At 34.3% G+C, this 18,932-nt stretch overlaps 1 protein-coding gene across 9 annotated transcripts in view; it reads right to left on the reverse strand.

The window, feature by feature from the left end:
- The window catches only part of STXBP5 (syntaxin binding protein 5), a 167,836-nt gene that overhangs the window by 133,239 nt on the left and 15,665 nt on the right, over positions 1-18,932 (reverse strand). For all 9 annotated transcript variants that reach the window (XR_014248491.1, XM_082405454.1, XM_082405453.1 and 6 more), the window contains exons 3-4: positions 7,918-7,999; positions 4,717-4,817 (exon numbers count right to left, since the gene is read on the reverse strand). Coding sequence is in view for 8 of the 9 variants with exons in the window: in XM_082405454.1 (XP_082261580.1) it covers positions 4,717-4,817; positions 7,918-7,999 (183 nt within the window). In the remaining variant the exon portion in view is untranslated. The remainder of the gene's footprint in view (positions 1-4,716; positions 4,818-7,917; positions 8,000-18,932) is intronic.

Consider the following 18,932-nt stretch of genomic DNA (forward strand, 5'->3'; position numbering starts at 1 on the left):
AGCTTAAATCAGAGTAAATAAACTGGAAATCAGAGTGTTAGAATAAAAGAAAACATACCTTTAAAAGAAATGTATTGGTTTCAATATACAGACTCAGCAATTCAGGTGTCTAATATATTTATGGAGAAAAGATTCTATCCTCTGAAATTTCACTTAGGGAATAGTAAGTCCTAAACATGAAAGCCCAGATATATAGTTTATTCTCATTTAAAAACTGTTATGCAAAAATTTAACATGGATAAGAATATTGGTCATGCTAATTCAAGGTGATGAAGAAAGACTAGCTGACAGTTGTAGCTGCTTATAAACCCACAACTTCCTCCAATTAAACTTCCTTTAAAGGGAAAAAAAAACCCATAGAAGCTAAATGGAACATATTTTGATAAGGCAACTGCCAGATAGAATTTTACTTGTCAAATGCACAGTTTCTACCAAAACCAACACACAAAGCAGTGAAGTAACATCTAAATTCATGTAGTTAAACCAAGACTTGAGACTCCAATTTCTATATTTTTTTCTTAAAAACCATAAAAGTGAAATTCTGTCAAAATATCCACATTACATGGTTGCATAACAGTGTGAACACTACTGAACTGTGCACTTAAAAATGGTTAAGAGGGTAAACTTTATGTTATGTATATCATAGCACAATTTTTTTAAAACCAGAAAAAATCTACATTATGAAAAAATACAGTTTAAATCATTACAATTTCTATTTATGTGAATTTCTACTAAAATAAGAGAATTTAACTAGTTATTAAAATAAGACAATATTAAAATTAAAACTTTGAATTATTTAACAGTTGTTCAGAATGTAATAAAACTGGTTTATAAAATTTTCATATTTCTCCTCCCTTTCCTAGTTTCGGAAATAAAAATGCAAATAGCATAAAAATGAAATAGAGTAACTTAACTATTAAGTTAGCCCAAATCCATTGTGGAATGAGGGGAAAACTAACTAGGCTATTGCTTATTGTACTTCAATGTCAACAATAAAAATAAGCCGTGTGGTAGTTATTACAAGTATTCATAAATATTCTAGCTCTTTTTCTTCTTGGTTAGATGAGTAAAACTAGGGATGGCCATGTGACTTGCTCTGGGCCAAGAAATGAGAGTGGAAGAGATAGTATCACTTTCAGGCAGAAGCTTTAAGAGCCGAAACATGCTTCACCATATTCTTTTTCTCTCCACTACAGTGACTGGTAATATTGTAAAGACTGGCTGTTCCTCAGCCAGGATTCTGGAATAAAACTGATAATGAAAAGGAAGAGGGTTCCAGCAAATCCACAAAGAACATATAGCATAAGTAAAAATAAACTGTTGCTCTTTTAAGTCTTTCAGATTTTCAGTATTTTGTTACCATAGCATAACACCAGACTATACTGATACAGATATAAAAACTGAATGCAAGGCAGTTGTGTAAAGAAAAGAATGGATTTCTACAAATGAGAGAGATGGAAGGATGGGCAGGAAGTGACAGGCTTCTATCCCTCCCCTGCCTGGGGCAGCTGCTCCAACAGAAGGCTTCCATCAGAGTATTGATTACAGGGCATTACGAAAAGTCATGAATGACAGAGAGTTCAGGGTGAGGGGCAGAATAAGCCTTGCCACCATAGGCAGGTTGCTAGAGCTGGCGGAAAGCCTCTACTATGCCTTCCCCTCCCAACTTGTAACCAGGTGCTGAGGAAAAGTAGGCTCCTCCCAAATGCCACCTCTCTCCTTCTTGCCATTTGAGGAAATCTGAACTTTAGTCTTGAGAGAATATAACAAGGTTCACGCATGAGGCATCAGGCCCATTTCTTAGCACGCAAGTACAAAAGCTGCCATACAAGTTTGCAGCCATCCTAGAGGATTTCATCCAAAGAAGATATTCAAGGACCAAGTTACTCATGCTACAGTTTCTTGTTTCTTGTTGTCCTAATAAAGGCCGAGGAGAAGCTCAACTTTGAACAGAATCAACTAGCTTCTGCTGGTGAGGTGGGTAAAGAGTATTATAGAACTCAAAACTGGGAACTCCATCAGTTCATTTCATTTGTAACTTTTAGGGTCACCTCATACAATTGTACAGGCTGTGCCCTGCGTAACAGCACCCAACCAAGGAGGGGAGTGATGGACTCTGAAGCTGCATCCACCAAGAAGGGCTACTTTTTTGTATTTCACACAAAGGTGCCTTCTGTTTGTCAAGATATGTGCCTACAGGTACCTTAGAGACTAGCTTACTGTTCCTTATCCACATTAATCAGAATTTCTTGGAGACCATCCTTAGGGGTGCTATAGAGGAGACTTACTATGTACCAGACAATCATGGGACTCTGGCCACTCTGGAACTCCTTGAGGTTTGATCCTTCCTGAAGATTACCATGATAACCTGCAGTGTATGTTTGTGAACTTGGACCACATATTGCCACATTCCTGTGTCTCAATGAGGAATATGGGCATGCCACTGGAGAATGAGTTATCAGAAATATTCTTCTAGGGCTTCCCTGGTGGCGCAGCGGTTGGGAATCCGCCTGCCAATGCAGGGGACATGGGTTCGAGCCCTGGTCTGGGAAGATCCCACATGCCGCGGAGCGGCTAGGCCTGTGAGCCACAACTACTGAGCCTGCGCGTCTGGAGCCTGTGCTCCGCAACAAGAGAGGCCGCGATAATGAGAGGCCCGCGCACCGCGATGAAGAGTGGCCCCCGCTCGCCGCAACTGGAGAAAGCCCTCGCACAGAAACGAAGACCCAACACAGCCATAAATAGATAAATACATAAATAAATTTTTAAAAAAATGTAAAACAGGTAACACAACATTGTCAATCAACTATACTCCAATAAAAATTTAAAAAAAAAAAAAAGAAATATTCTTCTACTAGAATTCTACATCCTGGAAGAAACTCTTCAGTGGATGGTGGTTTAAGAGAACTTCTACAGCACTACACCGATCAAATGACACCACTTTGATGTGCTAGAGCACAGGTTTTCTTAACTTTGACACTATTGATATTTTGGACCAGATAATTCTTTGTTATGGGATGGGAGGCCGTCTTGCGATTTGTAACATATTTGACAGTAGCCCTGGTTTTATCTACTAGATGCCATTAGCACTGCTCGCCCACCCCCAACTCCCAACTGTATAAAAAAATGTCTCCAGACATTGTCAAATGCCCTCTGGCGGGTAAAAATGCACCAGGTTGACAACAACTCTGCTAGATCTACAGTTCTATTTCCAGTATGAGACTGACGGCAAGAAGATATGTACTGGAACTAAGATGCCCACCACTATTTCCACCAGCCCTATGGCATTCAAGGCTGATGGAGGGCTCCCCTTGAGATCCCACTGGCAAACAGACAAAGAAACTCTGCCCAGCAAGTTGAGATAGCCCTACTCCCATCAGGCAGAAAAGAATGAACCTTGACTTTTTGCTTGCTTTTCCTCCCCTACCTCATCCCTCCCTCCTTCCATTAACCCCTCCTTCTACTTCTCCTAGAAGTAGAACCATGATTCCAAGCCACTTAGATGATTTATCTTGCCAGACAAGGTGTAGCCCAATAGCAAACTTTGCTACTGACCCCCTGTCAGCTCTGGCCTGGCATACAATGTAGACATGCCCTGGCATTGGCTAGAAAAGTCTGGATTGCTATATTCCCAGCAGCCTCTTCAGCTTGCCTACTTTGGAAAGCCACTGTGGGCAGAAGCCCAGGCTCACAAACAGACTGATCAGTTTATACAACCTGAATGGATTGATATTTATCAAAACAGGGACATGGCCTGATCCTTGGACATGGATTGGGCAGTCTAATGCCTGCCTTCCCACAGCATGGCCTGACACTAACTCCACTGCATTTAGATACTAGCTAGACCCAGATTTCTTAACCTTAACACACAAACACACACCAAAAATATATCTCATAAGCAATGGGGGAGGGGGGACTATATTCCTTACTCATAGTTCATGCCAAAATAAGTTCCACATGAATCAAAGTTTAAGCATAAAAATGCAGCTATAAGAGCACTATAAAAAAATATGGGAGAACGTTTAATAAAATTGGAGTGAAAACGGCCTTTCCAATCAAAGCACAAAACTCAGGTCATGTGAGAGATTTCTTTGACCAAGTCGTTCCACGTCTACAAATTTATCTTACAGATATACTTGTGTAAGTGGACAAAGAAATATATGTAACATCACAGAGCATAATGAACAGCAGACTGAAAATGATATGTGTCCATTTATATCAAATCCAGTCCTGGATATATCAAATGTCCAGTCAATTGATGAAGACTGACTGAATAAAATACGGCACTTCGAGACAATGAAATATCATGCAGTTATGAAAATGACTAAAGAAGATTTAAATATACCAATATGAAACGACCTATCAGATATATTGCTAAGTGAACACAAGTTACAGAAAGAATATGTAATGCCTTCTCTTTTATGCAAATAAAATAGCTATACGGAGAGATTTTTGCTTATGTATACAGACTGTAAGTATTTCTAGAAGGACACAAAAGAAATTTATGTGGGTACCTCTGGAGAGGAAGATGGGTCTGGAAAGGAAGGAAACTTGCTTTTTATTGTATATGCTTTGAAGTTTTTGAATTAGTTTTTAGATTGTGCATAAAATCCATCACAAAAAAATGAAATTAAAGAATAAAATTCAAAGGAAAATTTCAAAAAAGAATAGCAAATAACATATATATATATATAAAATAACTGAGAAAATTCTTACCTTTCTCTGCAAAATTTAAGTGAATGTAGTATTGCAGGTCTCTTTTGACGTAAATTCCATAAATGTAAGGTGTCATCAGCCAAGGCACTCACAAGAGCTCCCTTAAAAATAAAGTGTAATATATTTTATATAGAATACATTTACAAACATTAATGCTACTAAAGAGCTACCAAAAAAATCTTCCCAAACTTCAAAACTCTCTGCCAATAGATTTAGTTCTGAGAAACATTTGCCTCACCCAAATTCTAAACAGCAGATGTAAAAGAGTGTATTATGTGTATACGTATATATAAAAATTGTTTCAACAATTTAAAGTATAATTTAATACCTTATAAACTAAAAGTGTACTAGGATCTAGTTGGATATAGTTATAGTTGATAACTAGCTATGTAAAATTAGAAGTCAGACTATAAGTTACTTGGTCCCTAGAGTTCATCCTTCCTTGACTATATGATATGAAGTAACCTTCCCATTTTATTTGGCTTAAGACAAATCCTTATGAATGTACTCTGCTTGTATCATAATTCTACTACTAGAATGATATGGAAAACAAAAATAGCATTCAGCACTGTATAATTTCAATGGCCAAAGGGCTGAAAAATCTGACTAATTTAGAAAGTTAAAACAGCTGATACTATTAAATACTATTAAGTCTGGAGAAGAAAACTTTTGGCAGTATGTGAGAATCATGCAAGGGGCTCAGTCTCACCCCAGACCTGACAAATCAGAAATTTCAGATCAAGGACCATTGCAGGTGTATTTTTAAAAATCTCCAGAGGTGATTCTGATGTGTGAATAGGATTAAGAATCTATAGGCTAAGGCTGATTTATTAAGACATATGAATGTTTTTCCTCAAAAGAGGAAGATACTCCTCATCTACACTGAGAGAATAAGACAAAAGATGCAACACGAAGAACTTTAATTTCAAAAAAGATTTGCAATTCCAGTCCTTTACGTTATTATGAGAAATCTTAAAATTTCCCACTTTTAAAATAGGAGAGTTTCTCATTTATCTAAGAGAACTAAAATAGCTCTGAAGACAAGATTTACATTAAATGATCTCTCCAAGTCCTTTCCAATTTGAAATTCTATGAGGGCTACTCTACTGTGTAACTCCTATTGCTACAACATGACTATTGGAAAACAGAAATACAGGAAGCCCACATACTCTTCCTTTCACTAGAAAGCATCCTCTTATCTCTATCACTTTGAAGCAGAGAAACTAAAAGGATTCAGGGTATAAAAGATTTGTACTTTTCATTCTTACTTCCACCAGTTTCAGACCAGGTCATCTTCTTTCTCAAGATGTTTGCCCCATCTTTGTATTTCAAGGAAGAAGAGAAGATGTGGAGCCAAAATGGCAATCACAGCTGACCGCCTATGGTGGCTCACTTACCTACATGTGGTTTTCCAAAACTGAAAGCAAATAGCTACTCCCAATTGTCAGATTCCCATAGCCATCACCATGTAAATATTCATATTCTGCTAAGCATTTTTTAAAACTGTCATTTTTAAGTACTTAAGAATGTAACATTTAAGCATGTAAAATAACAGTCATATCAAAGAACTTTATGATAAATTCTATAGAAAAGCAGCTTGTGTTATGAATAATGAGAGCATCAACTAGTTAAGATTTCTAAAATTTAGGCGTATAAGTAATCTGTTTGCCATGTGTTATTTACATTGGCTCATACTGCTTAAAAAAAAAAATCTCAACACAAGTATAAAGATGGAGAATAGGATAGTGGTTGCCAGGGATTAGGGACTGAGAGCAGGAGGGGGTGCAATTAATTATAAAGGGGTAGCCTGAGGGCATTCCTTCATGGTGATGGGACTGATCTGTAATCTTGTTCCTGCTGGTCATTACACGAAATGTATGTAGGGAATAAAAGTGCATGAAATGATACACACACACACACACACACAATGAGTGCATGTAGAAACTGGTGGTGAAATGTAAATAAGGTCTGTAGTCTAGTTAAGAGTATTGTATTGATGTCTTTCTCCTGGTTTAATATTTTACTATTGTTACATAAAATGTTACTATTGGGGGAAATGAGGGAAGGGTATATAGGACCTCTCTATTCTTAAGCTAACTGCCAGTCTAATTATTTCATAATAAATTTTTTTTTTAAAAAAAGGAAAAATAATCTCACATATGGATTCAACAACTTTCTACACTGTGATATTTTTATGTGTGTAGTTTAACATTTTACAATGCCTATTATTCAGCCCTACACAGAATACTGAAGTTTTTAAACACTTCCTCTGACCCTGAAAAACCTACATGATTGCATATCATTTGGATCATAGTTTTACTAAAATTTTTTATATTACCCTCTTTAACTCTTTATATCAATACTGCCTCTCTTAAATCCTCTGATATGAAGAAAAGATTTATCAAAATCCGAAAGTATCGAGTATTTTTTTTTCTCTCATATACATCTAGAAATTTATTCCATGAAACTCAAGGACTTAGGGGCAAAAAGAATGCCCACAAACTATCCTCACATTTAAGTATAGCAGAATCTTTTCTAGAGTAATTTTTCTTCTAGCTTTTCTAGCTTCTAGCTTTTCCTTCTAGCTTTTTTCCTTCTAGCTTCTCCTGCCTGTCACTACTTGCAGTAAACATCTACTGTCAGAGCTGCTCATACTTTTTTAAAACCTGCAAACACATTGTTTACTCTGCTAATAAAATGATGTATCTCTAGCTCCTTCCAAACTTTACACTCTATCAGAAAGAAAGGCATCAATTACTTCAACCAATAAGTGACACAACAAGAACTTTGGACAATAACCAGTTTCTAATGGATTTTGGTTTCCTGGATGTATTTCAAAACAACCCACTGGAGAAATACAATTTGTTATTTACAATAAGGTCAATCTTTGAAAAAACTTTAATGTAGACTTTTATATGTTACATAACTTTCAATATTCTTGAAATAAAATTTAAATGCAGCACACTGTACCAAAAAGATCTACCTTATGCCATTCTATTTTCAGCACTGTTTTGAGAAACATCTTACATTATTTATGTAACTGTCTGTGATGATGCCTTAAAGTGAATTACTATTAGCTCTGACCTACAAGAAATTCATTTTTGCTCAAATATTTAAATATAATTGCATGCAAGAATTCTGAAAGATGGGATATGGCCCTATTTCATACATAAGCAGGTGAGATTAAAGCAATTCACTAACCTCATTAATCAGGAACTGGAGCTGGATTACTGCAGCTCCCCTGTCATGTTGGCAATAACATTCTACTCCTGGGCGACCAAAGCTGTCATTAATTTCATTAAGGAGTTTATGGTTATGTGTGAGCTTTTTTATAGCAATTGATAAGTTATATAATAGACTCAAATATTTCAATGACCTGATACAGGCTATTTACTAAGGTTGAGATTTAGAGTTAGGTGATTACACAGCAATCTAATCAGCTAGTTCCTGTTGATAATCAGAATTTTCAGAGATTTCAGGTCTAACAGAAATAAGACAACTGTCCCTTCTAGAAAAAAACAATTAAAAACAGCAATATACAGAACCAAGCTACATATTTTACTCTGGCCCAAGTCTTTTTCTTTCCCTTAAAGTAAAAAGAAGAGAAAGGGGAGTTGATCTGTAGTACTTCCAATTTTGCTGAAGTCAAGAAACAAACCTGAAAAGTAAACAAATGTCATTTTAGAATACTGCTTTTAGGTACAATCTTCTTACTGGCATCTTTCATTCCTGTAGTGTCATTTTTAAATAGTGTAAGCTAAAAATATAATGAAGAACCACATAACTATGTTTGTAATTGTGGCAGGTTATATCACGAATGAATGTATCTATCTCTTACAATACGCTTGAACACAGATTAATATGTAAATATCCATTAATCTGCATATAACAGGAAACGCACAGCATTTTCTGTGTTAAGCATTATAGTAAACTTGTCATATATATTAATTCATTTAATCCTCACAACCATGAAGAATATGTAATTTTCCCCATATAAACAGATAAGAAACTGAAGCACAGAGAAATTAACTTGTCCCAAGTCATACAACTAGAAAGTATAGCAGAAATTGAATTTGAATAAGCATTCTAGCTCCAGAGTCTATACTCTTAATTGGTAAGTTATGCTGAGTAAAAAAACAAAAACAAAAAACCCCAAACACTTACAGAACTTACTACATGCCAGGTATTGTTATACGCTTTTTACCTTCATAAACTTGAGATAAGTTAGCCATTTTAACACACTGCTACACTAATATTTTCATTAGTTAATATTAATTGAAAATAAAAAGTTAAATCTAAAAATAAAATTTGATGGGATTTAATAAAATTATAGCCCTCTTTATACAAAGTCACATTCAAATGAATAGACTATTTCTATATTCTATTAGTACATGCCCTATGGTTCTTCTTAATTAAAAATAATTGTACCAAAAGGTTAAATTCCTATTTTCTATATATGTATTTTTCCCTTTGATTTCTAGAAGTCTTTCTAGGTGATATTTATTTTCAATGGCTTTTATTTTATTACTAGCAATTAACTCTTCTATTATTTTATAAACTAGTAGACTAATTGAACATGTTTAGCCTATAGTACCCTACTCTTTAAATACTTCAAAGTTTTTATTACTATTATTAATATCAGTAGTAGGATTTTTGCTACATCAATTGCCCAAATGCAAGTACATGAAGCTAAATTTGAAATTGCTACTATTGGCACTTGGTAGTGCCACGTCACACCCTGATAGGCCAAAGATAGGTCTACATTTCTGTTCATCCATTTCTTTTGTCAGATGACAGCAGAGACCTTCACCTTTTAGCCAGTATTTCTAATTTCTAAGCAAGTCTAAGAAATTACTAATTTCTAAGTAAGCCTAAGAAATTACTAATTTCTAAGTAATTCTAATCTTTCCAGTTAAAATTCTTTCTGGCACCAATTAGCATATTCTATATTCCCACCTTATATAAATGGAGTAAAATTTCTCTTATCTGACCAGATCAGGATTAACTAAGTTAATTAAAAATATAAGCTACTGTAGAGGATTAAAAATTCTACTTACCTATTTTTTCATAAAACATATACAATTCTGCTAATCTTGTGATATTCACCAAAGATTATTTTCTTTAAGTGTGGATCTATTACTTAGGGTTCAGAATTGTTTTTCTCAAATAAAACATAGCTGTAACTACCCGGGTATAAGATTTGCAGTTTAATTTTTTAAATGGCATTTTAAAGATACTGGAAATGCAAACTAAGTGCAACATTCGCACAGAGTCTTATTATTTCTTTTCCAGTCATCTACTGCTTTCTCATCCATATAGCATCAGAAAGGAAATTTTAACTGATTAACCTTCATGAAGTCTTTCCAAAGTATCTATTTTGGATTTTTATATTTTTAAAAACACTATTTGCATTCACATTTCATCATTATTGTTATATATTATTAAAGTGAATTACTTGATTATAATATCAAATATAAAAGGCACAAACAGATTTGTGAATACACAAAACAGATTCATGGTAAGTAAAGAATATGCAAACACCTTTACTAATTTGGGCCTCCTGGAAAATAGCCTACTGGTCTTAAAACTTCAGTATGCTGTGAGCATCTATCAATATTTATTCACAGAGAATGAAAAGTGTCTGTAGGGACCTCCCTGGTGACACAGTGGTTAAGACTCTGAGCTCCCAATGCAGGGAGCCCGGGTTCGATCCCTGGTCAGGGAACTAGATCCCATATGCATGCTGCAACTAAGGAGCCCGCCTGCCTCAACTAAGACCCGGTGCAACCAAATAAGTAAATAAAATATGAAAAACTAAATAGATTAAAAAGAAAAAGTGTCTGTAAATCCAGGAAGTCAGTTACATGGAGATCAAGAAAGGTTTTACTCTTACTCTGTGTGTGACACTATTCTAGACAAAACTGTGCTTTTTATGACATTAGTATTTATAGTCATTTTACTTCTAGCTAAGATGATAAATATATTTTCTTAAAAATAAGAACCACTTACTGAGTATCTACTAAGTTTTAGCCACCGTGTCTTAAATACTCACAGTAACTTTAGAAGTTTGTTATCCCAGGAGTTCCCTGGTGGCCTAGGGGTTAGGATTCTGGGCTTTCTCTGCTGGGGCCTGGATTCAATCCCTGGTCGGGGAACTGAGATCTCACAAGCCGCGTTGCACGGACAATAATAAATAAATAAATAAAAGTTTGTTAGCCATATTTCACAGATGATAATTCTGAGGCTCAGAGAAGTGCTTTTTTTTTTTTTTTTCAAGGTGACTACTTACTTATTTCCCTTTTCCTTTGGAAAGGGTAGTACTTTGCTGCAGCCGACCCTGAAGGGTCCTAACACTAAAAAAGCCCTATGGGGAAAAATTTTATAACAAATTACTTCATAATAACAGAAAGTTTAAAATTAAATTTTAGGTAATGGATATTGCTTATATATAATCAAGAGATATTAGTGTGGAAAGAACAGAAGTTTCAGAGCAAGTAGTTCTCAATCCCGGTGGTATCAGAATTCTGGCTCTACTGCAGATTTACTAAACCCAAATTGCCGGAGAAGAAGCTTGAGTGGGTGTTTTGTTGTTGTTGCTGTGTCCATTGTTATCGTTTAGGTGCCACAGGAACATATGAGGCACAGCGAGAATTAAGACACCTACTTTCAAGACAATGCCAGCTCCATAATTAGTTGCTGGGATCTGCGAAGAATTACTACACTTCTCAAATTTCTCTATAAAATGCTATCTAGTCTAGCTTGAAGAATGGTGGTGAGAATTAAAACTGTAGACTAACCAGATGGTGGCTATTATCATTATTTAACACAATGTATTCACTACTTTAACAAGAATTAAAGTTATCGTACAATGAACAAATGGTAATGTAAGAATGTCAACTCAATATATTAGATCACAAAAGACCATGTCATAGATGCAAATATTCATATCCTTTCCTACCTATAATGATTATTGCATATACGGTTCTCCTAATATTTGGCATTACTAAGTATTAACAGTTTTATTAAAAAATGGTCACTCACTATAACAAAGGTCTTCTCGGAAAATTCACATTTATTGTGGCTATGTTCAAAACTACACGAGAAAACAAAGCATCTGAAATTAAGATGAAGAAAAACCAAAAGGAAAGATTACATATAAACAATCTGCAAAGATATTTTTTATATGTAGAAATATTCACTTATTAATCTGACATCTGCCCTTTTATATACACATGAATCCACTGTAAGGCAAATCCAAATTATAGGCTACACTGAGTATTTCTTGGTGTCAATTTATCTTACTTTCTAATTCTGAACTCCAATGTATTCTTTTAAAAATGTTGCAATCTTCCTATCTTAGATACCTTTAGTCTCAATTTTTCTACTGCTCACCTATCAAGAGCTTTGATATCTACCTAACCCTACCAGTCATCTTTGTTTCTGGAGTAAGCCAGCAATTTATCTGACCCATGACACAGGCCAGATACTTCCTGCACAGCTACACTCATGGTTTTTGTCCAGATAAGCACCATCAGAACTCCTGAAGAGGAGCTGCAGAAGGCAAGGCTGTTTGGTTGGGAGCAGAGTCATTGAATACAGACATGATCTTTGAGTTCAGACATGATCCTCAGGGTGAGCAGACATTCAGTCCTGTCTAAAACAACTGTAAGACATTTGGTCCACACCAAAAGGTTCTTGATATTGGGTCCTGTCCAAAACCATTTTGCATAGACCAAATATGCTCATGGACATTTTGGATAGGACTAAATTTAAAGAAACTTTTGGCATGGACCAAATGTCTTATGAGTGTTTTAGACAGGACCAAATGTCTTGCATTTCTTAATAAAACTGTTAATACTTAGTAATGCCAAGCAATAGGGGAAAAAGAAATATTTAAGGAAAAAAATAACATAATAAACCTACCAGTTAATGAAGAATAATCAGGAAGACATATGTAATGACAGATAAGCAGAAACAAAGACTAGATCCAGTAAAATCTTTTATTTTATAATACTGTACCACAAATTAAAAATCAAAATAAGCATTCATCCAATTGTCTAAATGGTTATTATATATATGTATATATTTGGTTGGAAAGGGAGAGAGAAAAGAGGAATTTGGAGGCTTTTAAGTACATCATCATCATCGTACTAGTTAAGATTTGTTGAACTTAATGTGTCAAGCACTGTACATGTATTACCTCACAAGGAGTACCCTCTATTATAAGCTCTGTTTTTATAAATTAGGAAACTACGTACAACGAGGTTAAATAGATTAGCCAAAGCCATACAGCTAGTCAGTAAGGATGCTGGGGTTTGAACCCAAACAGTCTAACACCAGAACATACACAGATAGGCAGACACACACACAAATCAAACCTCACTGCTCAAACAGCCAATTTTCACATGTAAATGTCACTTCCTGACTTATTTTAAGTCATTTTAAAACTGGAGAATTAACAATGAGGAAATACTTAAAATCAGTATCACTAAAGTCAGACTTGTCTAAATAAAACTAGACCAAATGTAACTTTTAGTAGAAAGTAAACACCATAAAACCAATTAGGCATAAACAATAAACCAATCAAAAATTTTTTTCTAGGTTCATTTTTCATGTTTGTTCATGGTAATAAACACCTATTTTAATAATGAAGCACTATGGACAAGCAGAATAAGCAAAAAGCTGGAGTTCTGTATCTCAAAATTTCAACTAGAATCAGAATAGTCTCCTTACAAATATCATCATGTGTAAAATGATGAGCCAACGAACATTTTAGAGACTATAGCCATGTGAGAGGAACAGTTCCTAGTAAAGTTAAATAAGATACTAAAATGAGTAAACAACCCTGTCTTCAAAAAACAGAATCAAAACACTGTATTAGTAGAGTAAAGGATAAAAACCACATGATCATACCAATAGAAAAAGCCTTTGACAAAATCCAATGCCCTTTCATGATAAAGCACTCAAGGAGAAAGGAACTTCCTCAACTTGACAAAGGCCATATATGGAAAACCCACAGTTAACATCATTATACTAATGCTGAAAGACTGGATGCTTTTGTGCTCAGCTCAGGAAAAAGACAGGATGTCCACTTCTACCATTTCTATTCAACCTTATACAGGACGTTCTAGCCAGGGAAAACAGGCAAGAAAAAGAAATACAAAGCATCCATGTTGGAAAGGAAGAAATAAAGTAAAACTATCACTACACGATCTCGTAGATGGAAAATTCAAAATCTTAAAATTTAGAATAAACTAAAAAATTCAAAAAAAAACTATTAGAATGAATAAATGAGATCAGCAAGGTTGCACAACATAAGATCAATATACAAAAATCAACTGTACTTCTACACACTGGTAATAAACAATCTGAAGTGGAATTAAGAAAATAATTCCATTTATAAGAATGTCACAAAGAATAAAATACTTCGGAATAAATTTATCCAAAGAAGTGCAAGACTTGTGCACTGAAAACTACAAAACATTGTTGAAACAAGATCTAAGTAAATGGAAAGACATCCCATACTCATGAAACAGAAGACATAATAATTGTGAAGATGGCAATATTCAAACTGACCTACAAAATTAACACAATATCAGAATCCCAGCTGTTTGCAGAAACTGACAAGCTGATCCTAAAATTCACATGGAAATGCAAGGAACCCAGAACAGCAAAATAATCTTGACAAAGAACAAAGTTGGAAGACTCACAATTCCAATTTCAAAACTTACTACAATGTTATAGTAATCAAGACAGTGTGGTATTAGCATAAGGGTAGATATATAGATCAGTGGAATGATCTAAGAGTCCAGAAACAAATATTTATGATCAATTGACTTTGACAAGGATGTCAAGACACTTTAATGGAGAAAGAATAGTCTTTTCAACAAATGGTACTGGGACAAATGGATATCCACATGAAAAAGAATGAATTTGGATCCCTATCTCACACTATATACAAATGCTAGCTCAAAATGGAACAGAGGTCTAACTGTAAGAGCTAAAACTATAAGACTCTTAGAGGAAAACATACGAGTTAATCATTGTGACCTCAGATAAAGTCATGGTTTCTTAGATATAAGAACAAAAGCACAAGCCACAAAGAAAAAAAAAGATAAATTGGACTTCATCAAAATTAAAAGCATTTGTGCCTCAAAGGACACCATCAAGAAAGTGAAAAGACAATCCACGGAATGGGAGAAAATATTTGTGAATCATATCTTGTAAGGATTTAATATCCAGAATATATAAAGAGCTTTAACAACTGAACAAAAAGACCACCCAATTTAAAAATGGGGAAAGAAAAATGAATAGACATTTCTCAAAAGATATGCAAATAGCCAAAATATTTATGAAAAGATGCTCAACATCATTAGTCATTAGGGAAATGCAAATCAAAACCATAATGAACTACCACTTCACACCCTCTTGTATGGCTGTAATAAAGACAACAACAAGGTTTGGTGAGGATGTGGAGAAATTAGAACCCTCAATTATTGCTGGGAGGAATGTAAAATGGTGCAGCCACTTTGGAAAATAGAGTGGTAATTCCTCTATTATATACACAGAGTTAACATATGACTCAGCAATTCCACTGCTATGGATAAAAACAAGAGAAACGAAAACATACATACACAAAACTTCTACACAAATGTCCACAGCAGCATTATTCATAATAGCCAAAAAAGAGGAAAATCCAAATGTCCATCAACTGATCACTGGATAAATAGTACGTAGTAGACTTATACAGTGGAATATTCAGCCATGAAAAGAGATAATACACACTACAATATGGATAAACCTTGAAAATATCACGCTAAGTAAAAGAAGCCAATCATAAAAGACTACACATTATATGAATGCATTTATATGAAATGTCCTAAATAAAATCTATAGAAAAAGAAAGTAGATATGTGGTTGTGAAGGATTGGGTAGAGAGGGTGATGGGGACGGATTGCTAATAGGTATAAGGTTTCTTACTGTGGTAATGAAAATGTTCTGAAATTAAAAAGTGCTGATGATTGCATAACTCTGATATAATGAAAAGCACTGAACTGTTGTACACTTTAAAAGGGTGAAGTTTATGGTATATTCAAATATTTCAATAAAACGTATCTTAAAAAAGAATCAGCTTGAATGAATGAAAACAAATAGCCAAAAATAAAAGACCGAATTTAAAGCAAAAATGATTGTAGTTACTAATGAAACAAGTTAAAACATTATATTCTTAAATATAATTTAAAAATCCCTTTTATCTGAGATTTAAAAATATCTTTTATAAGCAACAAATGAATATAACTATTTAGCAATCTAAATGAAATGCAGCATAGTAAGAGGGCAAAATAAGACTAGAGTTAAACATTTTTGCAATTAATCTTCTTTCTTTCTGTCCTGCACACAATTTTTAAACATTTTAATTTCATTCAAGATTTGAACACAGAAATTATTCAACAGATAAGAAACAATGAAAATGCAGTGTTCTCTTAAATAAATGAAAACTTCAATCATATAAAGAAATAGTATGGTTTTAGAAACACGTAAGTAAAATCCCAAGAAAAATATGTCTTTTCCTTTATAAATCATGATCATTTATGTTCCATCTAATAGTGTAAAATACACATTAATCCTTAAAATATACAGATAAAAAATTTTCAGGAAATTCCAATATAAAAAACAATGTATTAAAAAGTAGGGAAAAGATGCTTTGGTTCAAGATAGTAAGCTGAACATATATGTCTGCTATAACTTTGTTTTAAGAACCTGCTAAAAAAAAAATGTACAGCCAAAAGATAAAAAAAAACTTGGAAAATATAAGAAAAAAAAATGTACTATAAAAGACTTTTAGGAAAGGTAACATCGAGTAAGAGAAAAAAAATGTTATCAAAGAAGTAACAGGACAAAAATGTATTATACTTAGCTTCTAAAAAAAAAAAAATGTGTACCCAGAATGATAAATGAAATAAGATCCATACCTAAATATACCACTGTAAAATATTATCGCACAAACACTAAAGACCCTATAGCCTATCAGGAAAAAAATTACCATTTGGATAGCAACAATAACGCAAATTAAAGAAGAAACAAAGCAGAGCCTCTTATACTAAAGACTCTACTTTGTCTCCACATTTCCCATCTTGTAGCTCTTAAAAGGTAAAGAGAGCAAGCAACAGAATATTCCTTAACCATGTCTGCTTAACCCACTCATTTCTCTTAATAGAGAACTTCAATATGCATTGGGGATATGAATCATAGTCCCTATCCTCAAAAGTTTTAAACTCTAGCAATAGAAATATAAAAGCAAGAGAGCAGATAGGTGCACAGATACTCCCAAATGGTGTTCATTCTGTAGACAAGAATTTAGCTTGAAAAGAAAAAACACTTTCCAATTACTTTCACAATCGTCAGTTCATTTGGGCTTTAGCCTGTCTTACAGTATTCTATGTCCATGCTGTTCTTTTGTTTTCCTCCTTCCTTTTTATATAATCATATTGAATACTGTTGGTACTTCCTTGTTGCCTTCAACAGGCATCACCTGTGACTAGTAGAATAAAAAATAGTAAAAGAAGCAGGCAATGGGACCCCAGCCAGTGATAAGTTCTGAAAGTACAACTCCTAGGCAAGTTTCACTGCTGTCACTACCACTGATTATACACATATTTGACAACCTCTACTTTTATGAAGAATGTGGTAATATCAAGAGTGGCATATACTTAGGAAACTGTTAAGATTTTTAAGATTATGTACCTTCTCAGAGAATCTGTTCATCAATTCCTGTCACCAAGGAAAAAGGCAAAGAAAGTATTGGCATTATTCCAACATCTACAGAAGTGACATTTTCAATTTTCCAACCTAGAAAGAGAAGATTGGAGTACCTATAAAATGGAAAAGAACTGGAGAACTTTGATATCCTGTGCAGTTTCTGAAGATACACTTATATCCTGCAAAGTTTAAAAATAAGAATATGGAAAGCTGTATTTTTCATGAACTCATAAGTGACTAATAAATTATCCCATGTTTAATTATGTAATATTCTGTGAAATAACTTTCTTTGAGCAGATATTCTGCTAACAAACCAAGAAAGACTTTTAAGGGTAAATTGTTCCTTCCTGCCACAGTAAAAATACTAAACCCAAGAGCATAATTTTAATCCATCAGAAACCCTGAAGATTTCCACTAACTTCTGTTACCACTTCTTTCAGTACATTCTTAGACTTTTAGCAAACAGGGTAATTCATAACTCTTTAAGTATTCTAGTAAGCCTTCAAGGTGTCTACTGTGAATTGGCTTACTTTTCTGTGAATAAAAGGTCAGTGGATGATTTTTATTTTTAATGGCCTGAGTCTTGAACCATAATGTGATTATTTTTCAATAATGAAGTTAAAATCTAAATACCACCATAGTGTGGTCAAAGAATATTGATGAAAAGCATCCTTAAAACGAAAAGAGGGTGAACTTTAGCATCAGACCAACTCTACCATTTACCCTGAACATAAACAACAAATCAATTAGCACGTGAAAGCTTTCATTTCTTTGTTATTCTATACTGTTATGAGGAATAAATGGGGGGCAACAAATAAAAGGGGCAGTACATCATACATTTATCCTGGTCAAGGTAATACAACCTATTCAAAAAAATAAAATTTCTAAAAGTAGCAGATAACCAGAGAAAAAATGGAAATACATATACTGATCTGCGATAACTAAGACAACCTACGCGTGCTGCAGAGTTCTCTTCCGTGAACTGCTTCGCCTGCCTCCTCCGTCTCATCAGTGTGAGGATCACCTGCAAGTTTGAGACTAGACTTTTCAACCTCATAATTAGACTCCACGGTCTTTTTTTTTATTGCTGGTTCTCATGTCCAGTGATACACTGCTAGAAAGAGGAATAATTCAAACCTGGAATTCCAGTTCCTTTCCATCTTCATAAATATTTTGTACAGCTTCATAGCCCTGTCTCCACAGGCAATGACAGAGCAAAGTGTCAGCTTATTTCCTTATGGTTGGTGATACCACAAGTCTCAAGATGTTATGATTGCTTTAAAATGACATCCTTTCCACACACACTGTACTGAACATGATTCTTATCTACCATTTGCCTCACTAAGAATACTACTACCCTGCCTACCAAACATTTAACCAGTACTTCTCAATTCTGGCTCTACATTATAAGCATCCATGGACATTTAAGATAAAAAAAAATTACAGATGTCAAACCC

The sequence above is a fragment of the Balaenoptera borealis genome, assembly GCF_965194805.1.
Source record: "Balaenoptera borealis genome assembly, chromosome: 9".
NCBI lineage: Eukaryota > Metazoa > Chordata > Mammalia > Artiodactyla > Balaenopteridae > Balaenoptera > Balaenoptera borealis.